The following is a 24,717-nucleotide window of genomic DNA, read 5'->3' on the forward strand; positions in this document are numbered from 1 at the left end:
GAATCAAGGGAAAACCAACTAGACATACAATCAGAGAAATTTGGTCTAATAACACAAAACAGTGGGATGTATGTCACACCAAAAGGGCTGCTGCTGTACACAGAGATCCAGACACATACATTTTGAACCAAATTAAGCATATGAATTTAATCTCCAGTAGATCAGTAATTTTGTTGATACACCCTTCTGGCATGATGACAATAATGTGTACAGGTCAACTCAGTGATACTAATAGATTGTATAGCATTATGAAGCCTGAAGGGGAACTGGTATTACCAAAATTCACAACATACTGATTTGTTAATTGTGTGGGAAGGATAAAAATTGACATTGAATTCAGGAATTGAGATACAATGAATATGTTATCTAACTTACAATGGTTGTAAATTCTTGCAGGTTCTGCTCATTGGGGTATCTCGATGTCCATGGGATTGTGACCAGAAAGCCCTTGCCCAGACATATAACAAGATGATACTGATCCCACGTCCTGATTATAGCAGCCTCTCATTTCTATGGAAGGAGCTGCTGTTTCAGTTTGGTGGTGTCAGCCGGCAGTTTGACACTGCAGCCATGACAAAGGTCTGCAAAATTTACACAGTGTGTATGAACTTATAAATTTAGCAAAATAGACAAAATAGGTTAGAGGGCTGGGATAGTCTGTCAGCATGTTGTTCTCTCTTTAAGTGGTTCTTGATATGCTGACTTCAAAATCAAATTATCAACATTTGTCATTTCACTGCCCCAGTGTATGACACTTGTCTTGATCAACGCAGATAAAGGGACAGAAAATGCATATAGAATTTTGGTGATGAAACCTCTTTGAAGCTGAATATTGAAAAAGAATGATCAATTCATTCTTATTTACTTAATACACTGTTTCAACTGTGTCTATGGACTGGATAACCAGGGTTCAATCACTTGCAGAGGCAGACAAGCTAGCAGAAATTACATGTTAATAATTATCCCTTTGAAGCTTGTAAATAATGCTATAATATATTAATAATAATAATAATAATTCAGTCCATACGTCACAGAAAACACAACACTTAGGGAAATAATCTGTTTACAATGACAATCACATAAAACACATAGATGGAAAATGCAGAATTACTGACTGTAAAGGCAGGTGGCATATACAGTTACTACTGGTCTTTAAAGTGTTATACAAGTTCCTAATTTATTTCTGTGCATAATTTCCACTGCCTGAAAGTTTTCAAACATATCCAGAATGTTTCACACCATCACTACATTGTTACATTTTACAAATAGAGAAACATTTTATTTGTAGGTATGTTCATGGTCTTATCTCCATTCAAAACTCCTTGAATCTAAAGAAATTTAACATAATGCAAAATGTTTCAGGTATCAGATGGCTATACAGTTGGAGCAATACTTGAAGTAATAAAGGAAGTGATGACATGTAAGCGAGTGCTGCAGCTTAGAGTGCAGCCCCTAACCCATGTTGAACTCATCAATTCACTGTGCAAGTTGGAACCTGTCTACAAGGAGGAAGACGAAGCATTCCTACAGTGGTTCCAAAAGACACCCATAGGACGCAGGAAAGCTCGACAGCTTGAAATTGAGGGTGAACTCAGAGCTGAACTTGCAACCAAGTCTAACAAGAAGAACTAAATTAAAAAGAGTCTGCTCTTGATTATAAAACTAGAAATGTATTCTACACCCTTCTCATTTGATGTTATGTAACATCTTCAGTTGAAACAGCTTGAGTAAATAACCCTAGAATAAATTAACAATTCAGCTCATTAGCCCTCACTTCACTGACTAAACCAACACAGCTCCCAAGAGTTCTAAAATAAAAAATTAAGTACATCTAAATATCTATAATTTTAAGAAGTGCATCATCTTGTGTGATACAATTGTGTTCAGCTTCCTAGTTCTTCCTGTCATAAGTAGATGGCTAATGTGCATTTCCACACATTGATGGTGCATATTATTAAAGATCAGCACTCTGAATCAAAGTTGTAATGAACATACAGAAATGAGACAAGGTAGGAGGTACATATGACCTACTTCAAGGAAGGCCATTATCCTCGCTTTCATCTACATAAATCAAATCCCATGACCAATTCAAATTTGTTCAGGAAACATAAGAAGATATCCAGTACCTGAAATAATACTTGCATTAACTTTTGTAGTATAACTACAGATATCTGTTTGTAAACTTATTTCACTACAACAAAATAAGATCTTGAGTGAATAGAAGCAAGCTGCCACCACACTGTAACATAATCACTTTTATCATCCTGATTCTCTGTACTTTATCCAAGACCATATCAATCAAATTTTGATGATGATATATAACTTCAGATTTTGGGTGAGAGCCATGTTGCATATTTGGTACTCATCAACATTACAGCAAATATTGTGGTTGCCATTTCCAAGATAGGTATGAGGTAGGGTATGTCTGGAGGTCTTATATTAAGCAGCCTGAAACATGCATTAAACAAAATATTTGATGTGGCTCTCATCCAAAAGCCAAAGTTACACACTGAACTCCTGTTGCAAAAACCAACATACAAGAATTTGATGCTGATGTCAAATCACTGCCTCCCAAAGCCTCTACTTTTAGAAACTCTGTGACAAAACTGTCAGCAAATAATACAGAGAGGGCAGAATTTTTGTTATTTATTTGAATACAGTCCTACAGGACAACTCTCTACTAACAGAACTCAAACGTTAAAAATCTCCAATACCAAGACTACCATTACGGATGCCAAACGTCCCATAACTACTAGATTTCTCTTCACTTCAATGTTTTTCCTGGAAAGATTAGGATGTAAAATTGTCTTGTATTTGACTAAAAGTGACTTGAAAAGCAGTCAGCCACTGTTTACATCAGTATGGATAGGGGAAACAAAGACATTGCATAGTTGTGATGGGAGAAATTCTTGTAAATCAGCCACTTGGTAAGTGGTAGTAGGAAAAGAGTTTGTATGGATGTGAACTGGATTTAATTGGTTCAGGATGGAGTTCAAGAAAAGAGGAAATTAAAAATGTAAGTGCAATAAAGAAATAATATGCAAATGCTGTTGAGGCAGCACAAGACTTCAATCTTAAACTTGGAAATAAACGAGTAATTATGTTCACAATAGCAACGCATTACAAAAGAAGCAAAATTTATGAGAACTTGTAATTTTAAATTAAATTACACACTAGGCAAACCTACCCTAGTTCTTGACTGCTAGTGTTACGATGCTATATTACGACTTTCAGAGAGAAAAAAACATAATTTTCTTTCAATCATGTCATTATTCTATCATATCCGATGGTATGCCACTTTCAAATCCATTCGAGTGACCAATCTGCCGCAACACTTTTAAAACAAATTTAAATTGCGTTTTCACCTCTGACCATGTCAAACCAAAATCACAGATCACCAAAATCTTGAATGACTATCTTGATACCAACATATCTATTATTTATAATTGGTGTTTTTCTGTTGGATATGTCTCGTGTGGGTAAACATCAAGTTTCGAAATAAACATGATGCTTCCATCTTCAGGGCTGATAATTCCCACCAAAGTATTATTTACTTATTAATGTAACACAAAACAATCTTTACGCACTAAACCCAAATGCTAGACACGTCGTGTTGCATACCCTGGATATCGATATACATTGTAATTAAATGTATTTACGACTTTCAGCTGTTTCCGGAGTTCGCAGTAGAAAGAAAATGTCGAAACTCCTTGCTTTGGATAAACTGGGCACTTTATTTAAAATAATAAAAACAAATGGAGGAATCTCTGGGACTCTGTACAAGCTCTTTAGGTATAAAAAGTGACATGTACTACTTTAATAACAACACGACATAAGATGTGGAATAATGGTATTATTTTTTCTGTCTCCAGGCAGGACGATGTCAAAGTGGGTACCCTGGTAGGCGAGGATAAATACGGCAACAAATATTACGAAAATAATATGTACTTCTACGGTTAGTAAGGATTTACACGCAACTAAGGTTCATAATTTTAAAATCATGCTGCCATAATAGTTGTTCATTTTAAGACCTTTAATAATCGCCTCCCAATTTTTAAAGGACGCAATCGGTGGGTGGAGTATGCTGATAAAGTGTACCTTGACTACGACGGAAGCCAAGTTCCTGCAGAGTGGTTTGGATGGCTTCATTATAAAACAGATTTACCACCTCACAAGGTAAAATGCCAAAATGCTAATTTGCATCTGTCTACTGAGAAATATTATGTGATAAGGAGCAATAATGTTCAGAAGTACCAAAAAGCACATGTTTATGGAATCCCAATTCTCACTTTGCTTCCCCTTCTCTTTACAATGTGAGCTATACAAAGTAAAATATTAGTAGTAAGCTGCATGAAAATACATTTAATTTTACTGTTCTACGTATGAATGAATGAAAACATGTGTTGTTTAATCCATCACTAAAAACTAAACCTTTACCAGCTTTTTATTAATTTACTCACGTAACAATTGTGTATGTCAAAAACCTGCATAATCAGTTTTCTCCTTTTTCACAAAGCTGAGAAATAGCACAAAGGCTATAATTCTAAAAATAAAAGTGCTGGCATGATCTGGTATGCAGTTCCATGTTGAATGAAAAGGGCATGAATTGTAACATGAAGTAATTCTAGTTCCTGGACTGTTATCCCAAGAGAATCACTGTAGTTTAAAGGGAAAAGTACAGAAATGTGAATACATTTTTTGTTCCACGTCATATTCAGAAGTACATTTTGTAAAACAGACAGCTTAAATACTTCTGTATTCCAGCATATTTGTAACACTTTCCATGCTGGTTTTTACTTAATGAAATATATTTTTGTTAGTATATTCCCAAGATAATACTGAAGATCCAAGAATACTTGTTAATAGCTTATATTGTTAAGAGATGATGGGGAAATGTACACATTTGTGATCAGTACTAAATGTCTTAATTCTCTACATATTTTCATTCTTCTAATTCCATGTGTGCATTCTTTTTGCAACATTTCTGTTACAGGATCCAAATCGACCAAAGTACCGATGGATGGCTGATCATATAGAGAATATGTCTGGTACCGAACATGCATATATGCCATACAGCACTACAAGACCCAAGATACAAGCGTGGGTACCACCAAAACCACAGTCATAGAGATCATTCAAGACATAATAATCTTTCTGTAAATAGACATTGCTTATAAACAGATAATGTTACTTTGTAATATGTTGTAGTTTCATTTGTGTAATGAAAATGACATCCTGGCATTAGCATATTAAATTTTACTATTTTTGGCCACATTTTTCTGACTCTGTGTTGAGTTTAATAAATACTGATAATTTTAAAAATGAACTTAAAATTATTTTTGGAATGGAAGTTTTAGAAAGTTTTATTATATATGAACTGTCCCACTCCCTCAAATCTTTGGAAATGCCAATATTAATATCTGTATATACATAACATTTTCATTCTAAAATTATGGGGTTTCTACTGTGTGCTCCTTATATCATTTGTCTAGGATTATCTCCCATCAGGAGTAGAACCTGAAGATTTCTGATTGGTTCCAACAAAACTACATCATATAAAGTGCCTGAAGACAATCTTTATTGATCATTGGAGTACATCTGGCAGCATGGACCTTGGAATGAGATGTGTGGTGAGAATTACTCAACATGGACAACCCTAAGCCTTGTATCACCATGACCACTCCCCCACAGATACATCCTTTCAGGGTGTGAACATGAGGAGCTCTGTGGTCCAAGACCTTTGTGAATGTGGGGTATCTGGTGCCTGTCTGAGTGATACGTAATCACAGAGGATTCTCCACACAGTTGTGTGGTTCACTGGAAATTCCTACTGTAACCATTGTAACCAAGGTAGCCTGGGAATACCACACCCAGTCATTTCTGCGAGCAGAAATTAATGGAAGTATTCACATAAAGTGCCTGTTACTGTTGTCTGATTTTAACCAGAATAAAATTTTGGGGAATATCCCCAATACCAGGGTTCACAAAAATCTGTTCAGTAATTCAGTAAGCATATTTTTGTAACTTTCAGTTGTAAACACCTAAAAAACCAAAGATTACAACAGTAAGGTCTGAGTTATGGAGTAGTACAACTAATAGTTTCAAATGCTGAGCTATTTGTTTCTCTAGAACTATCAAATGCATGCAAGAGGAATACATAACAGAATATTACTAAGATGCAACCTGTTGTGGAATACATACAGTTTACATATATTAATTACACTTTTATTTGTACTATACAAATATAGGTCATATACAGGCACTGAGAATTGAAGTTCTCAGAAGTGTGAAGTTGCTGGTAGTGGTCTTCTGAGTTGTGATGTCATGTAGTCTTGTAGGTGGTTACCAGTGTTTCAGAGGTACATATTGCCTCCACCTTCAGAGTACTCTTCAACTCTTGCTGGAGAGGTGGTAATTCTTCAGATACATTTGTAACAACTACATTACATGACAACTGCTATACTGAAAAGTCCAACCCCAAACTCCATACTTTAGAAAAATATAATTTAACTGTTTTATGGATTCACTAACAATATTTGTGAGGTTCAGTACAAATAAAAAAATTATTTACACATCCATGAAAACTTAATAGATGACTTCATGTTATAATAAATCAGTTGTTTCTGGATTCTTCACATGCTTTAACAACATCTGTAAAATGAATACATGTAGCCATATCAGTAATTCTCTAAACAGCTGACTCTTTCAAGGTCATAATACAGATCATTCACTCACATTACTGACAACTAGCTACCACATCCAAATTACCCCTTCTGACATATATCAGTGAGTTAAATTCAGCAATGTACATATACACACACACCAAAACTCCGATAAGGATGACCAACCTACAGTGACCGAGTGATAGCTGCATTTATAGTCGACTCTGCTTAACCAATTCATTGCAACTTTCACCATTACATATCTGAACTTAAATCTATCCTAACATAAATTTTATAGCATTTTCTCTTATCCTAATGTAATTGTTAACTGCCATTCCTCAGTCATTACAACCTCATTTACAGTAACTTGTGTACTGCATGAAGGTGGTGTTCGTGATAATGTAGAAGAGGCTTTATATTATGTATCCTCTTTACACCCCTTTGAATTTAATTAACAAAACTCTTAAATACATGACACATTAAAATTCCTTGTGACTAAACCTACAAAAACTTCTTACCTGTCAACAACTTGTTGAATGCCACTGTCATAGGAGAATCTGGTACATCAATCAAGAAATTGGTTCCTTCATCACAGCTACGAGCCAGGCGGGAGTCTAATGGCAAACTACCTAAGAATGGAACCCCCAACTCCTCTGCCATCTTGGTAGCTCCACCTGTATTTGCTGGGAATATGGCAGTTTCCGTCTGCAATACATAACAACAAACTACATATTTATGGCATACATATTTCCAAGTGATTCAACACATCTTAAATATTTATATAACACATCACTGCAAAAATTGAGAACTAATTTTTCTACGTATTTCCCATGGAGACTGAGACACTCATGTTACAGAATGAGTTCCTTAACTTCCACATCAAGGTAAGTTCATATGTTTAACCTAAAATTACATTCTTGAAGCCAAGAAGTAAAAAAATAATGCACAGCAATTGGATTAAAGGAATACAAACATAGAGATACCAACAATTATCATGATTCAGACCATCCTAGCTTAGTTTAATTTTATTAACATACCTTACACTTTGGACATACAAAAGCTGCCATATTCTCTACAACACCTAGCAGAGGAATGTTGACTTTGCGACAAAAGTCTATTTCCTTTCGCACATCTAGCAATGCCACCTCATGTGGTGTTGTCAGTATGATGGCGCCTGTCAGTCCAGCACTTAACAAATATTGTGCTGCTGATAGATGCTCATCAGATGTTCCTGGGGGTGTATCTATCACAAGATAGTCCAGCACACCCCAGTCCACTTCGCTCAAGAACTGTCGGATCATGCCTACGCCAGACAATGGAAAAGACGAAACTGAGCTCAGTATGTCATTTGGATATGAGGCAACACAGAGAAAAGAAGAATATAAGTAATAAAAATAAGAATTATAAGATCCTTAGCTGGCTATACAGGATTAGATAAAAACAGAAAGAAATGTGCAGATTATAAACTTGATGTTAATAACAAAGCTGAGTTTAGTGTTATCAAAAGATTCCTAGACTGAATCATTTCTTTATACTCAAAACACTTAGTAGCTATTCCATATTGTCTTCTCGGGACCTTGCAGTGAGTCCATCAATTCTGCTAAAGATAGCATTACATGTGACATTACTTCATGATGCATCACTTCTGAATGACACATTCTACAGTCTTGCAATAAGAGAATAAGATTCAGCAGACTGTATTGGTACCTCTGTACCAACTACAGTAGTGTCACATTGTAACCAGTCTAGAAATTCTTTGATTACATCTTGTATAGAAGAGATGGGAACACACCATTCTTCTTTGGTCCCCTCCATATGATTGCATCATCTGGACTTGATAGTAGGAATCCAATGGACATAACAGACAAGTTATCCTCCACATACTGCAAGAGATACACAAAATATTTCAATGAGATCAGCTGAAATATCTTTAACCCTTTATATGGTAATGACAACTATGCATACTGCTGCTTCTTTAACCTCTATCTGTCATATGTCATGGCAAATGCACAGTTCAGCTGGCTGTGTATCACAGCAACAGGCTACTAAATCAATAAATTCCAGGGCCAGCAGACCTGCAGTACAGGGTCTTAAATTGTCTATCTTTGTAGATAAAGGTCAACATTCAGTAGCTTAATGTCACAATCAGTACCTTTATGACCAACAGGATGCAGAAACTGAACTGTTACTGATTACTTAAATAAGACTTGACTTTTGAAATGTTAAGACAAGTTGAAAGGTATATTCAATTTCAGAGTACAAAGAATTTGCAAATTCATTCTTTTCAGTTTAATACTGCTGTATAAACACTCTACTTTTCATTCATTTATTACACAAATAAACCTGCTACTCAAAAAGCTCATCAGAAGGAGTGAAACTACACTCCAAAGGCATTTTCTCCAACACTATTAAATATTTACCATAATTATATACATTCTGTGTTCTGTTAAATACAAATCACAATGACAAATATTTCAGATATAAGTTTTAGTTCTTAATGGTCATTTATTTATTCTTGAGAAATTTAAAAACTTCAATTTGAACTTCAAATAAAGCTGGGTTCATGATGGACCAAACAGGAAATAACTTACTGTTAACTTACTGCATATGGCATAATAAAGATACACCCTTATAACCAAATTTCATCTCCCTGTGTATACTGCAATGTTATTTCAACAAAATCCCTTATAATTCCAAATGGTGATTATTTACTTTATATCTTACAAAAAGAGGTTAACTTACAACAGGAGACCATCCTGAACCACTTTGGTGGACCTGTTCACCCAGAACACCCATCACACGTGGAACTGAAGGTCCACAGATGTCGATATCTAGAATGGCCACCTGTACATAAACACACAAAGTATAGAGGTAAAGATAAAGTTGTCCCTGTGTCTCACCATCATATACCTTCAATGCTAATAGGAACCTACATAATGTCCCATGAAGGTACTAAATGGACGTAACTGTCAGCTTCCCAATTTGTTATGGAAGAATTTTATTTAGAAGTCTCCTGTCTGGATAATATTTAAAAGGTTAGCTTGTCTCAATCTTCAGGCAAAGGTACCTACTCAATGAGGTAGCAAGCACCGCCCAAAATGTTAGTAAACGTCTGCCAGACTACATGGTGCTACGTCGCAGAAGAAAGTCATCTTCATACTTGCCACTGCAAAAACCTGAAATCTCACCAATTATAAAGTTGCTCCCATTTTAGGTTAGATTCAAGCTCTACTAAAGTTATGTTTTCCTGCAAATAAAAATCACCGGAAAGGTACACTCACATTTCTATCAGAATCAGCTGCAGCCAGTCCACGTGCAAGCAATGATGTGAAAGTACTCTTCCCCACACCACCTTTCCCAGACAAGATAAGAATCTTATATTTTACAGATTCCATTCTTTTACGGACTAGTTCAATCCCTACGAACAAAACAACACAACAGTCTGACTGTTAGGTATGAAACTTAAAATGTATTAAAAATGGTATGCTTGATGATATTGTAATCACAAAATAACAGACATCTACTGTCGTATCAGCAACACTAAACATGTACTAGTTTGATTTTATTTATTTTACTTTCTGTTTATGTTTGGTCTAGTAGACATGCATAACATTGAAAATTATTAAACAAGTCTGGCAGAAGATGTCATATGTGAGCATGCTCAAGAGAGACAGGTGCACAGACAACATATTGCACAGTTATTCCCATTTCTAATCACATTTACAATTGGACCTTCAGTAACAAGGTGAGGAATCAACACTGAATCCTATACTTTAACCAAGAATCTGAAACTATGAGGGTTGCTCATAGGAAACACATTCAGAGTGCTGTTAGTAAATACATCTGCTTTCACATGATCACATGGCCATGTACATGACACACCAGCACATAACCATGAGATTCATAAGAGAATGGGTGCATTAGAGCAAATTGGAACAGCGTGACACAGTTAGAAGTCAAGGTGGTACAGTGGTTTCTGCAACAGCACAGGTAGTTCTTTACTGAGGGAATACATTCGCTGGTATGTAAATGGGATCACTGCCTCATTGCCCAAGGGGGCTATTTTAAATAGCCTGTACACCTTTGCCCAGAACAATCCCAAACAAGTTTCATTTGAACAACTTCATAATAACAACCTGGATCGGGTCCTCTTGCTGCACCTGATGAACATATCAATTGGTTTGGACAACCTTGACATGCTGACACTTTTCCAGCTGATTCGCTCTGAGTGCCAGGGCAATCTGTAAACATACAGAACTATTTTAAGCATTACTGCTTCATGCTTCAGACTACTAAATGAAGGAAAGCAAGCCGAACGATGCACAGAATAAATAACAGAAACAAGAAAACTGGCAAAACAATTAATGGAAAGTCTGTAGGATGGGTGACTGAAAGTTTAATCTGTAAGGACGTGGAAGAAAGCCGTTGTACCTTGTCCTGAAGAATATCCTAAATGTTTTCTGTCGATACTGACGAAAATCAAGAACAGTTATTGTAATCCACCTCCCAGCCAAGAATCTAACCCGGAAAATCCCGATTACAAAGGTTAGGTAAAATACACTTTTTACTTCCTCATCAAATTTAAACCACAGTTGTTATCCATCAGTGAATAGTATCTAAAAGTCTCTATTAACAACGTTTGTTAACAACATCGATCACAAACTTACGTTCTGGTGCTTCAGCGGGAACATCCTCCATATTTTACGAATTCAAGCAGATCCACCATAAGTTCAATGTTCACGGCGAATGAGAACGACATCTCTAGTAAAACTACGAAATCAAATGCATGTTGTTTTGCGTTGCCATGACGACAGCCTTACCAAATAGGAGGAAATTACAAACAAATTACGGCTTTGGAAAAAATAATTTATTAATCTCTAATAATTCAAACCCATTTCAGTTTCCGAGATCTATTAAACATTGCTCAAAATGATTCGACAAGACCAAATTATGTATTCGGTAAGTCGATGTTTCTGTTTTTTGTATTATATAACTTAATATATGCATCACTTGCTGACAGTGGCAGCAAAGTGGGTGCAGGTGACTACCCAGGACCTCACGCCTTTTGAGGCCTCGCGGGCACCATTTGCATGCATCAGAATTGGCTTTTCTCTAAATGCTATTATTATTATTATTTGTTTCATCATGTACTATACCCTCAGGCTGGCAACAATGAACAACTGGTTTGCTGATGGTAGACTGCATACTGTTCAGTCACATTATCTATTGACAAAAGAAATGGAATTCTTTGTGTATTTAAATGGTCTTAAGTTTGCTTTTGGTTGGTATCACATTGCAGCAACTGCAGCCTTTGACTACAGTAGGTGCCCTGCCATGCATGGAACAAGTATCAGGACACTCTCTTCCAACTAGAAATGGTAACTACTACCAAGCACTGCAACATCCATGGAGACCTACACTGGGGTATGAGAATACTGAAGTTGTTCCTCTGTAAGTACTCACCCACTACAAATTATGTAGCACAAATGGGAGCTGAAAAATATATACAAAATTTTCATTGGAAAACATGAAGGGCAGAGGGAATCTGTGCTACACTTTCACTGGATACTGACAGATATTCTGTGTGACCTGTTCTCAACACTGCCTATTCACAAAAATTTTTCACATCAGAATTTTACTGAGTTCCCAGAAGGAAAATCTTTTTGTACACATACTGGTACTTACAGTGAGAGGTTCAACTGGCTCACAGCAGGGACAAATGGCAGGCCTTTGTGAATATGGTAATAAACCTTTGGCTTCTATAAAAGCAGGTAATATCTTGACTAGCTGATTTAACCTTGATGATGTAATGAAGTTCTGCTGTATGTAAATACTTATATACCTACTATCAAAAATTAGGGTATAATGGAGTCTGTAATAATAAAATCCGTTTTGTCTTAAAATTAAGTTCAGTTTCCAATAATTGCTTATCAAAATATTAAAAACATATCACCATCCATTCATTACATCAAACTACAAGCACCTTTCTTTCTAGCAAATGAAACAATGGTATTTTCTAACACTGTAACTAATTTATGTACAGTATGACACGTTTCCTTACAGCCATTGCCAACCAGTCAAAAATGCATTGATGGACCCATGTCGTACACCCAGTGGCAGGGCCATGGAACCACTTTGCTTTCCCAATCTTGTGACTAGCTTTGAACGTAACCCAGCACATGCTGCTCGTGCTGCACTTTACACACGCTACACACCATATGAGTGGACACAAAGTAACATTAGTCATTACAATGAAGCAGATACAAACCGTAATTTTTCTGAGCGACTCCGTGGAGATGCCATAAGGGTCATGAGGTAAGTTATTTGTATAGTACAACTTTTCTGAGAAAAAATGTTCTTGCTACAATAATGATTTGACTTTAGAGCATAAATACAGCAAATAATTATGTTTATATTTGCACGTTTTGTGTGTTCCTTGCATGAAGTGTATAAAATGAACTTATAATGGGGATGTTATGTCTATCTATCCATTCATTTACATTTTTCATCTCCAGAACTACTGTAACACATGTCAGAATGTCAGTGATATTTGGTGTTGGAGGTCTAAACTAAAAGTTGTCAGAGAATGTAATTTTGGATAACAACCATATTACATGAAGTCCACACCAAATTTTATCAATTTTCTCAAAACGGACTCATCACACTAAAAACTGGGATGTCATACAAAATAATATTACATTAAGATCAACAACTTTATTTGAAATATTTTTGTATTGTGAATAAATACTGTAATACAAGGAAAAGCAACTTCTCATTTTATGCATTATGGTATCTGTAGCATGACTGGCTTTACAATAATATATTTATATTAGTTTTGTAATAAACTAAGGTCAAGGCCAACAATGTATGGAAAATTACAAAACTTGTAAGGTATTTTAATGTACAAACTGAAACTAGTATTTTCATTCCTTTGAAGCCACAAATGTAATGTACTAAACTCCTGCTCTCTAAATCTGTTTTGAAGTAAGCCTTCTGGACATATGTGTAAATGTATTGACAGAGAAACAAACATTAAAAATTGTGGCACTTTCAAATGAAATTCTTGAAACACTGTATTCATCATTGTTCCCAATGTTAATTTATTGCAGACATAAATATATTATTAAAAATGTAAATATAGTACAATGCTAACTGTTGATAACAAGATAAAGATGAGAAAGAAAGTATTGTCTCTGTGCTTACACACCAATACAAGATATTTGGGGTAATAAATGTATCACTCCACAAATTCTTATATCAGTACAACATGGTGATGAGTGGTCAGCTTCATGCTCTGGTTGCTTTAACTTTGGAGAAAGAGTCCTCAGTGGTGAATAAGAAGCTACATAAGTCTGATGGACAGTCTGGACATAGTGGTGAAAATAAAAATCCTTGTGCCTGCCAGGAATTGAACCCTGCTTGTACACTTTTAAATGCTTGATTTGAAGAGCATTTACACATTGTTTTGTTCTCAAAAACTTTATATTTCATTCCTATAATCAGTTGTTTTGAGCTCTCTAAAATAAAACTGCCAGAAAGAAAATTTACACTTTATCCTATAACCCTCACTATTATACAATTAACATTAATTTGTGTTAGCCATGGATGAGTATACTAGGTTGACTGGGTTAGGATAGGCATAATTAAGTTATATCTGGTTTGGTTATTTAAGATTAGTGAGTCATGTAAAACTTTAGCTTTCGGTGATATGCCACATCAAATGTTGAAAGTTATCCGTTTTGGTAAACACTGCAATTGCCATCTTCAGTGTGAATGTTACTGGTTGGACATTTCTGGAAGACTGGCAGCAGGTAGTGAGTAGGATGTTACAAATTTAATTGTTGGAGTGGAAGAGAAGACTACTGTCCAATTGGTAATGATGGTTAAAAAAAATGGGTGATGAGAAATTATTTTTAGGGGTGACAAAAGTTGAGGTTATGTTTGATTTGTCAGGTTATATCTCACCTACTTGAGGCAATTTGAGGGGTAGTTTAAAACCAAGATATCTCTTTTAATAAATGGAGCAATTACCATAATATTCAGAGGTAACTGACAAAAGAATGTTCAGAGCTGAGAAGCTGAAGTGCAGTTGATAACAAAGTTATCATCACATACTAATCTGAAATTTAATTTAAATGTTGTCAGAGAAACAGATGAGAAGACAATAACTGGTCAGCGTGAATCTGGTCGCCGATTGGGTGAACGCATCACTGATACTACCTTCTGGCGCAATGAAATATCAACCGAATTGGAACGAATTATTGCAGAGAGTAACCTACTCCAGGATAAACGAAGAGATCTGGAAAAAGCTATCCAGGACATTGAGGGCCCGCTGCATATTGCTCAAGAATGTCTCTATCAACGTGAAAACAGGCAAGGTCTGGAATAACCTGAGCAAAAATAGGTTCCAGTAATGCTATAATACATTTTATTACAGTCCATTCCAAGGATATTATTTATGGTTTTAAATTGTAAGAGTTATATGGCACTGAATTTGACAATAAAGTGATAATAATTTATTAGATAAGGGTTTTAAGGAGGTGGTCATGTTTTTTTTTAAAATAACCGTCCTGGCATCTGCCTGGAAATTCTGAGAAAAAACATGAATAACCTGTCAGAATAATTGGGAATGTACCAGCTGAACATAAGTCTTGAGCAGTAGTATACAGAATTAGGTTTCAACATTTTATAATCATAGTGGGCAAATTACACAGTGACTTCTCACTGCTAATATAACAAATGATTCTGAAATAGACTTCCAAGTATGCAAACATATGTTTAGTTTCATAAGGTGTTGCAAACTTGTATAGTTCATAAGCCATGACCAAGCCTGAAAATTCAGTCATATAAAGATAAGTTTCAAGTGGGGGATGAGCAACATTATTTCTACCTCTATTTGTGTCACCCACAAAAATTAAATAAATACTTTCCGTCCACTTGCTTGTTAATAAGATTTCTACGTAACTACTTAAATATTAACTTAACTCAGCAATAAGATAACACAAAGATCCTGACACCTCTGACAGCAAAGTTGACCACTGAACATTATCCTGAACAAGTCCCATTCACCTCCCATCCTCAAAACTTGTTAAACAGAGATTCCATTATTATTCTCCCTCTCCAATTCAGTCTTCCAAGTGGCCAATTTCCATGAGGTTTTCCCATCAAAACTCTGAATGCATTTCTGGTTTGAATAATCTCAGCTACATAATCAACCTAACAGAATCTTCTTAGTTAATTATTATAACAGTAAGAATGCTGCACAAGTTATAATGAATAATAAATTATAAATTAATAAATTATATCCTGAATTCCCAACACTCTCTCTCATAAATACAGTATATTCCTCAAAACTTTATTTTCAGTCTAAATAGAAATTTATTGTTGTGTCTAATTACCAGGACATGACAGAGTATAAGAGGTTTGGATGTTAAGCTCCATGCATTCTAGACCAAAGCAGATCACTTCTACTGCATTTCCAATTGGTTGATCTCACAGCCACCACCTGAAATTTCTCTTTGTGCAGGAATTGATCTGGTACACGACCAAGTGGAACAAGCCCTACTGTATGAAGTGGAGAATCTTCATGCCTGCCAAGATCGTCTAAAAAAAATGCATGAGAAAGCCATACAGCAAGTATGAGTAACATTGTGTTACTATATTGATTCTAATAAAATGTCTTTATGCTGAAATTATGTTGCACACCATTCACTGTTTGAAATATATGTAATATACACAATCTTTTAGGAGTTGGCTGAACACATGTCATTGTGTGTGCATGTATGTGTAGGTAGTTGTCCTAGAACAGGTCATGAGAATGTATTGCAACAGTATGTTTGCTGCTTATATTTAAAAATTATTTCAATATATTATAAAACTTATTACTTTTTAATTACACTACAAGCTGCGAAACAATCGGGCAGGACAGCATGAACTGGAATGGGATCTGAAGAGCAAGGAATCTGCCCTCGGCATTGACAACATGTGCCACCAACTTAATAATTTCTCACGTGGAATAAACTACTATGGTGGCATTGAGAAGTTTGATTCTACGTAAGTACAGTTAAATAATGGCTTATAGATAAAAATGACAAACATTCTTTCCTTTTCATATTTCATGCATTCAAATTAACCATGAAACATTTTTTTCCACCGCACCACATACTTCTCTTTGAAACAAAATTCAGTCCTGGTTTACTTTGTGTGTTCAGTGTAAATGTGCCTGAATCTTGGGCAGAGAACAGCAACCGCATTATCCAGAGATCACAGAATGAGCGTTCAAAATCAACACAGCTCCGAACTGATGCAGACAGTCTCATCAATCAAAGTGTCAATGATATATGGAATGCATGGAATGCCACCAACAGTGCCCTGTCAAGAAGAGCTTCAGAGATTCTGGAGGCTAAAGCTAAGCTGCAGATGCACCTCCACAAGGTAAGCAGGAAATAACTGAAAAACAGTACCATTAACTAACTACAATAAGGAGGGTATTTCTTGAGAAGCTAATAGTATACTCAGCTAGTCAAAAAGTTTCACACATTTTACATAACCCAAAGGTTCACAACAGCCCACCACCTGTCCCTATCCTGAGCCAGATGAATCCAATCCATACCCTCCAACCCTATTTATTCAAGATTTATTTTAATAGTATCCTCCTATCTATTCTTAATGCATACTACATGCTCTGTCCATCTGTTACTCTTTGATTTGATCATCCTAATAATATTTCATGAAGATTACAAGTTATGGAGTTCCTCATTATGTAATTTTCTACACCCTCCTGGCACTTCATCCCTCTTAAATCTACATATTCTCCTAAGCATCCTGTTTTCAAACAACCTCAATGTGTGTTCTTCCCTTAATGTGAGACATTATTTCACACCCATACAAAACAACAAGTAAAATTATAGATGTTATATATTTTAACCTCAACAATTTTAGATAGCAGACACAAAGATGGAAGTTTTGAAATGCATGGTAACAAGCATTTGCAAGAATTTAGTCAGTGCTTAATTTTCTTGTGAATGCTATTTTGATTTGATACTATCATTCCCAAATATTTAAACTTTGCCATATTTTTAAGGATTTATTAGCATACACTAGAAGCTATTAAGTTCCAGTACCTCTTTGATTTCATTAACATTCCTGGTGGTGTATTCTAAAATAAAGTTTAAAAACAATGCATCTCCTTGTTTTGGACCACTGTGAAAAGGAAATGCATCAAACAGATGTTTACCTATACAGACTTTACTGTAAGTTTTGACTAACTAGTTTCTTTGTGCATACCAAATTCAGTGAGAATGTCGTATAACATTTTCCCATCTAAATCATAGGCTTCCTATATGCATATGCGTATAGTCTATAAACAGTATTCAATTGTTGGATGTATAAGAACAATGGAGCAGTTCATTTAATTAACAGAAGCATTATTCCTGCTTTTAACCAGCAAATAATTCAGATATTTTATCTTCAGGTCCAACAAGAGATATTTGATGTCAAGAAGAATATGGAACTGTTACACAAAGCTATCATGGACAAGAGCAATCCCCTGAAGGTGGCACATAGTCGTCTTGAAGCACGGTCACATCGTCGTGATGTCGAACTGTGCAGGGATGGTGCACAAACCAGGTACATTTGAGAGTCAAATTAACAATAAAAATAATAACTTACAACTGTGTAAAGTTTCAGATGAAGCAGTATTGTCACTCCTATCTCAGAAGTTTATTGGCCACCATACTGATATTAGCAGCTGAATTTCAAATGTAAAAATGTGGAATGGCCTCAAGCAGTGTGTTCCTAACAAGTTTTATGGAAGTCAGTCAATTGATTCAAATGTCCTCCTCCTTTTCCTTGAAGATGATGACCGTCTTCTGGGATGTTGCACCCTGTAGTCTGGTAGATACTAACTAACATTTCAGAGGAGCTTACTGCTTCTATCACCAGTGTGATGACCACCACTCTGATGATGGATGCAAGAAGCTCCAGGTGCAACATCCCAGAAGTCAATTATCTTCATACACAATGCTGTGAAAATCTTAAATCTCACTTGCTTTTCCTTGTAAAGTAGGCTAAAAATGATTCAGATTCACTCACATAAATAACACATGGTGGTGACACAGGTTGGTTAAAGAGGTGCAAGACATTGGCGAGAGCATTGAGCACCTGCATCGGAAGCTGCAGGAAGCAGAGGCACAACATCAACAACTACTCAAGACACGGTCCAACCTGGAGACAGAGCTGCAGATCAAAGTGAACTCCCTCTTCATTGACAGAGAAAAATGTTTGGGCATGCGTCGCAGTTTCCCCATCAGCGCCACTTTAAAATATTAGACAAAGGAGTTTTGTAGTGACATTATTTTACTTTTAGTACAACTACTTGAAACCAAGAATTTGTAATTAAAAAAAAAAGCATTAAGGCTGAAGACTTCTCCAAGATGTGTGACTAGGTTTAAGAGCAAAACAAAGTTGACCATTATATTTTGCTTGGACAGATGAATTTATTGGTACATGAGTTGGTAGCAAAGCACACTAGCATTGATGCACTGACAGTATGCAACTTTGACTCACATATGATTCTCTTTTCTCTTTTGTACTTGTATTTGCACAGATACTCATTTAAATTGTGCAGTTATATATTATTCAACCATATGTTTAAAATTTTTCATGTGGAACACATAATAACAACTGAAAGTAGATACCAAATTATGTAGAAGTAATATTTGAAAGAGAATGTGTAATTTTGTGAAGCATAAGCAGTCTAATAACTTTCTGTTAACGAGCAAGAAGTAATTGTCAGCATTATTATTCACTTTATCGCTGTATTATTTGTGCTGCATTGGTGTAGGCTTTCAGTTTTCCATGATGCGTTGTTCACTGCACTGATTTAAACGTTCCATGTTCAAATCTGATTGTAGACAAACAATTAAAAAAAGCTTTATGAGTGTTTTAGTTCTGAACAGTACACCATTTATTTTTACCAAACATGAACTGGTATGTTGGCCCTTGAAAGAGATTTTTTCAAAACCTGGCATATCTAATGTCCAGATACAGAAATATGAAATAACCTGTAAGGAGTGGCTAGAAACTAAGTTTATATGGCATATATGCTGTAACTTCAGTACTAATGGTATATCAATGTATGAATTGTAAACTCTCTTTCCAGAGTCCACATAAACCATCAGGTACTCATCATGCCATGAGTCGAGTGTTTTGTCCTCTTGACAATAAATATTAATGTCCAGTTCTTTCATCTGTTGTTCCACTTCTATTTCTGCATCACCGACACTTTTAAATATTGTGTATCCCATATGTTTTTTCAAATCTGGAAATAAGATGATAACAGGTCAATGCCAAATCAAGGCTGGAAGCAGTATTTTCATATTGAAATTATGCAAATGCGAGGACTTCTCTGTTGGATGTCTGGTCCAACTGAGTCATCTTGGTGAAATAGTATGTACAAGCAATGTTCACTAGTTGGCATGAAGCAGTGTTACCAACTATGATCTGAAGATTACCCTTGCAGGCAACAATATATATCAGTGTTTGGTTAACAAATTTTATGCTGTGCGAACTTTCTTCAGATCACGCTCATATAAACTGTGTATGAAAGCAGTACAAAAACATGATGAAATTTGAAAACTTGTTATAATCAAAAATAACTTCTGAAGATGAAGTTGTGATTCACTGTTAAAAATGGAACATTATGTGGACAAAGCAGATTACTGGAAGCTGCAGTCGAAAATTCTTTTTAAAAGAATGTTGATGTTTAGTGTTAATATATCATAGATCAATGCAGACAACTAAGAACTTTATTACAATGTTTGTATAATGTTATTTACTGCAGTAATTAGAGTTACATTGATTTTATAGTCCTAAATAATTGTAATTTTGTTGATATATTATTAATTAGAGTTTATTGTAATGTTATACTTTCAAACTTCTATGTACACTTCCTGCTGTACACATAAGCTTTTTATGAAGCACTGTTTAAACAATATAGCATACAATTTTAAAGCTATTCTAAGGAATTAAAAAAGTATTAAGTGTTCTGAAACTTCACCAACTTAGCTTTGACAGTGCTTTACACAATGTACACTTTCATGTTCTTTCTCAGATCTTACACAAATTCATCCAATAGTATTGCATCAGTTCCAGTCAGCACGCAACAATTCCTGGGTTCCAAGATGTTGTGGTACCTTGCATTTTCTAAAGGTTTTCTATTCATGAATAAAATACTTAAAATTCATGGCTTATATTTATGCAGATCAAAGCTTCAACTGATAAGAAATGCAGTATATCTTTATGTCCAAACTATATCATAAATTGCAGAGAAGTTACAACACTCTCACTGATATAGGTAAGTGATTTGAAGCTGATTTTATGTATTACTGATAAAACACCTCGCTCTAGATACATACTGAACAATACTTTGAACAGCCGCTTCAGAAGTGAAGTGAAAGCCTGTTGAATTTTATTAGATATCTTGCACTGACAAAACGGTACTATACTTATAGAGGTAACTACTGAGATACATCTTCTGTCAGTGTGACATTTCTGTAAAAACAATGTATATGTGTATTAAAACTACTGACTAAAACATTTGACTTCTTTTTAGATCTCCATCCTGGATTCAAATTTTTGGATGACCCCTACCTATAAAAATTTATTGAGGGCTGGGATTCAGCAGTGTTGCAAATCTGAGAGTGCAACACATCCTGTATTCTGATATCACTTTACTGACTGACCTATCCCAATGCTGAAATAAATCAATACTGAAAAGGGTTTGTAGGAATTACAGAACATTTTATATTGCTCATTCATTCAAATCACTACATTGTTATAAGTAGCAAAGAAGATGGTGGCTGAATGACTGAGACATATGAGCTTCTATAGGTGTACATAAAGTTTTCAGATACCCAGGAGACAAACCTCTGATACATGAACATTTTACATGATCATGTTACATTACAATTACTGTAATTTTGTTGAAAAAAAAAATTGTTTGTAGAATTTATCACACTGAAGTAGATCAGGGACATGCATGCTTTATCTGTAAATAAATTCCAGCACTTTCTACATAATGTTTAAGGTACAGAAACTTCAAAATCCCATCTTACCACAGTGCTACCTTCGACTGCATTCCAACCTTGGCCAATCACTGTTTCACCTTCACAAATGATGGAACGGGCAATTTCAATCCTGGCTTTGCTTCAAAGAAAGTATATGACAGTGTTAGTAAATCGACTGTCTCCATCTTAGGATCTTCTGCAAATTCAGGATCAATATAGAAGAATACTGGCATATCCACCTGAAATGAAATGTGTCTTACACTTTACACTACAACATACTGAAGTTGATAACCAAGAGTGGAAAGGTGCACTCCAATATAGTACACACATTTTCCAAAGGATTCAGAGATAAAGAAATCAGGAAAATGAACAGAAAATAAATTTTAAGAATAGTTAAATATTAGTTCAGCCAGATACTAGAAGATACACAACAGAGTAGCTCTAGCAAAAAACTGAAAAATAAAAAGCAATCAGGAAAATAAACTTTAATGCATTTATTACAGTCACCAAGAAAACCATGCATTTCCCAACTTTTGATTCCCTTAATCTTACTTGTTCATGTGGGTTCAGTAACTGTTCCTCAAAACAGAAACACTGGATTTTGTTGAAATACTGTCCAGCTTCAAATGGGATAACATTGTATGTACTGATTCCTGTCACAGGAACGTCTGTTGGGTTACATGCCGTGTAGAATGCCAGAGCAGTTTCTCCAGGAACAACCTGGAAACAGTAAATTATTAGATACAAAAAATTGGTACCATCAAATGAAACAATGAAAACAGGATTTATTACTATTGAGAATATAAAATTAGATCTATGCTACCAGACACTGATTTTATATAAAAAGTAAGTCGTGTACATGAAAGCAAACTAGGCAAGCTGGAGTAGACAATAGTACATAAGTTCATGAGACACCTTGTTTGAATGTCAGTCCAGTTATGGTTATCACAACTGATATTTTTCATAGATTTCCTTAGCCCATCCTGATGTATGCCGAGATAATAGCCTGAAATAGCTCGTAACTGCCACCTTTCAAATTCTTGCATGCTCACTATTCATAACAATCTTCCAATTTTATTTGTAACTACACAACCTCTGCAGATAAAAAATAACCATCATATAGACTAAAAATCAATAAATTTGTTAATATTTATTTAACTGGTACAGAAGGTACAGGCAATAGAGATATTCCTTATAATGGAACATGAAGATCTATCATTGTTATCATCAAAGCCTTGTATAGGACCCAATTCAGTACACAACTTCAAGCCCCATTTCTGGGATATGTTTAGGCCAGAGCAGACTGGTCATAATACTGAACTAGTTAGATTACCTTTATCTCAGCCTGCTGTGGCCTGAAGTTCCATCGCATGCTGGCCGCTGTGTCAGCATTGAACCTCACACTAATGACCCGATCTTGTACTTTCAACATTTTCTCAACCTTATCAGCATCATGCCCAATGGCTGTTGTTCCTCCGTAACTGTAAGCCTTGAAGCAAACATAATTAACCATAGTTCTCTAGGTATTGGCTTTGTCACCTGAGAAGTCAGCTGTAGCAGAACACAGTATCACCTTGAGCCACCTTACTCCTATCCAACATATAAATAGCCTATACAGGATATCAAAATATTGGAGCTATATAAATATGGAGGCTACCAAAATCCAGCTCTATTCCAAGCTTCTCTCTGAATAAATCATGGCTGTATCTCTCTTCAACACAAGCAAAGAGAAAGGATTACCAAAATAATAAAACAGTCTCATTAGTTTAAATCAGTGACCACCTGAGAACATCACATGATGATGGCAGCAACATAAATTATTGTCTGGCTTGGATGGATCATTGCAAATTGCAATTATGAACTATGGTCAGATTAGGTTTGTGGGCACCATACCATATCTGTACTTCAAATATACCTGACAAAACATTCTATATAATGGTACAGCCGCATAACTCAATCCGATTGTAAGAACTGCTGTTGCGACTACATAATGTACTGTAGACCTCAGTTTCTTTTGTCTTTCCGTCCATCCTGCAGTTTCTTTGACATTCTGCTGCTCTTTCAGACTACGTAACACACTAGTGTGAAATTGCAATTTTACAAACTGTTGTCGGGGTAATGCTACACTGTTCCCATACGCAGTCCGTAACAAATGTTGGCAAGACAGTCTGAAAAACAACATACCGCAACAGTATAATATGAATACTGAAATTCAGGTTAGGTATCCACTCAGCTGTGCAGAAGACATGCTTTATATAACTTTGAAATGTTGGCTAAATTGGTACACTGAAATTTAATTTTACTGGCGGACGATAAAAATACTTCAAATGGGGTGTATCAGAAAGTAACAAATAACGTATAGTGTTGCTGTTAATCGACCATTCTAAATGCCTGCAACAGTGTCGTAATCCGTATGAAACTTCAATAAATTATCGAACTGGTTTTCAAAGGTCACTGTCAGAATTTCTAATCTTGTTTCTTATGGGTGTAGAACGGCGACGTATGGAAATGCAAAATAGTTGACATAATTCAGTCAGAAATCTTTATCTGAAGTTCTTCTGGAACAATTCCAGGTATATATGGCGCTGCCAGGAGAAATATTTCCCTGGTTTTACATGTTCTTGTTATGCTATACAATATTTTTAAAACATTGAATTCAACTCCTGCCCTAACATGCATTACATAACGCGACAATTTTATAAATCTGGATTTTGTAATTAATTTTACAGACATGTAAAAGAATTTTCGCGTGGTATTTTATTCATCACAATATTTCGATTTATATTTTAACCTAATCACAAGGAATATCCTGGCCTTTTCAGCAGTCTCCACCTCCGGCTGTAGCAAATTTTTTAAAAATATGTAAAAATCAATTAGAATTTGTGTTCGTACTTCAATGAAATAGGGGACATTGTGAAAGTTATCAAACCAAACTACACTGAACCCTTTCTATACAACCATACATTTCATAAAATAAAGCAAGCCCT

General features: G+C 35.4%; 6 protein-coding genes across 9 annotated transcripts in view; 3 read left to right on the plus strand and 3 right to left on the minus strand.

The window, feature by feature from the left end:
- Positions 1-507, minus strand: part of CSN3 (COP9 signalosome subunit 3) — a 25,625-nt gene extending 25,118 nt beyond the window's left edge. Inside the window, exon 1 of the mRNA XM_087357590.1 lies at positions 376-507. The gene's annotated coding sequence lies outside the window, so the exon portion shown is untranslated. The remainder of the gene's footprint in view (positions 1-375) is intronic.
- The window catches only part of LOC110836043 (dynein regulatory complex subunit 11), an 11,098-nt gene extending 9,351 nt beyond the window's left edge, over positions 1-1,747 (plus strand). For both annotated transcript variants that reach the window (XM_087357578.1, XM_022076861.2), the window contains exons 8-9: positions 397-579; positions 1,363-1,747. In XM_087357578.1, coding sequence (XP_087213704.1) covers positions 397-579; positions 1,363-1,632 — 453 coding nt within the window. In that variant the 3' untranslated portion in view covers positions 1,633-1,747. The remainder of the gene's footprint in view (positions 1-396; positions 580-1,362) is intronic.
- Positions 1,748-3,636: 1,889 nt separating this feature from the next.
- On the plus strand, positions 3,637-5,326 carry ND-B17.2 (NADH dehydrogenase (ubiquinone) B17.2 subunit). The gene is made up of 4 exons (XM_022076878.2): positions 3,637-3,792; positions 3,873-3,955; positions 4,061-4,176; positions 4,994-5,326. The coding sequence occupies exons 1-4, from the start codon at positions 3,650-3,652 to the stop codon at positions 5,126-5,128; spliced, it is 477 nt and encodes a 158-aa protein (XP_021932570.1). The 5' UTR covers positions 3,637-3,649; the 3' UTR covers positions 5,129-5,326.
- An 883-nt stretch (positions 5,327-6,209) lies between these two features.
- On the minus strand, positions 6,210-11,469 carry Nubp1 (NUBP iron-sulfur cluster assembly factor 1). The gene is made up of 8 exons (XM_022076872.2): positions 11,330-11,469; positions 10,799-10,903; positions 9,944-10,080; positions 9,405-9,506; positions 8,455-8,545; positions 7,700-7,965; positions 7,181-7,367; positions 6,210-6,651 (listed from the first exon to the last, which is right to left on the minus strand). Exons 1-8 carry the CDS (start codon positions 11,358-11,360, stop codon positions 6,614-6,616), a joined length of 957 nt encoding a protein of 318 aa, XP_021932564.1. The 5' UTR covers positions 11,361-11,469; the 3' UTR covers positions 6,210-6,613.
- Positions 11,470-11,479: 10 nt separating this feature from the next.
- On the plus strand, positions 11,480-19,746 carry LOC110836045 (tektin-3). 3 transcript variants are annotated; one of them, XM_022076867.2, is made up of 9 exons: positions 11,480-11,621; positions 11,962-12,113; positions 12,726-12,977; positions 14,808-15,040; positions 16,189-16,298; positions 16,567-16,715; positions 16,874-17,096; positions 18,136-18,290; positions 18,782-19,746. In XM_022076867.2, the coding sequence occupies exons 1-9, from the start codon at positions 11,592-11,594 to the stop codon at positions 18,990-18,992; spliced, it is 1,515 nt and encodes a 504-aa protein (XP_021932559.1). In that variant the 5' UTR covers positions 11,480-11,591; the 3' UTR covers positions 18,993-19,746. The 3 variants fall into 3 exon arrangements, with proteins under 3 accessions (XP_021932559.1, XP_087213712.1, XP_021932560.1); XM_087357586.1 differs by lacking the exon at positions 11,480-11,621 and adding an exon at positions 11,688-11,856 and having other exon boundaries at positions 11,934-12,113; XM_022076868.2 differs by lacking the exon at positions 11,480-11,621 and adding an exon at positions 11,688-11,856.
- Positions 19,606-23,805, minus strand: Cox11 (Cytochrome c oxidase copper chaperone COX11). The gene is made up of 5 exons (XM_022076808.2): positions 23,646-23,805; positions 23,064-23,219; positions 22,283-22,450; positions 21,779-21,969; positions 19,606-19,983 (listed from the first exon to the last, which is right to left on the minus strand). The coding sequence occupies exons 1-4, from the start codon at positions 23,655-23,657 to the stop codon at positions 21,817-21,819; spliced, it is 489 nt and encodes a 162-aa protein (XP_021932500.2). The 5' UTR covers positions 23,658-23,805; the 3' UTR covers positions 19,606-19,983; positions 21,779-21,816.
- Between the last annotated feature and the right edge of the window lie 912 nt (positions 23,806-24,717).

Source organism: Zootermopsis nevadensis, unplaced genomic scaffold (assembly GCF_977971745.1).
Source record: "Zootermopsis nevadensis isolate Lab colony 2312 unplaced genomic scaffold, Znev_1.0 Znev_ptg000028l, whole genome shotgun sequence".
Taxonomy (NCBI): Eukaryota; Metazoa; Arthropoda; class Insecta; order Blattodea; family Termopsidae; genus Zootermopsis; species Zootermopsis nevadensis.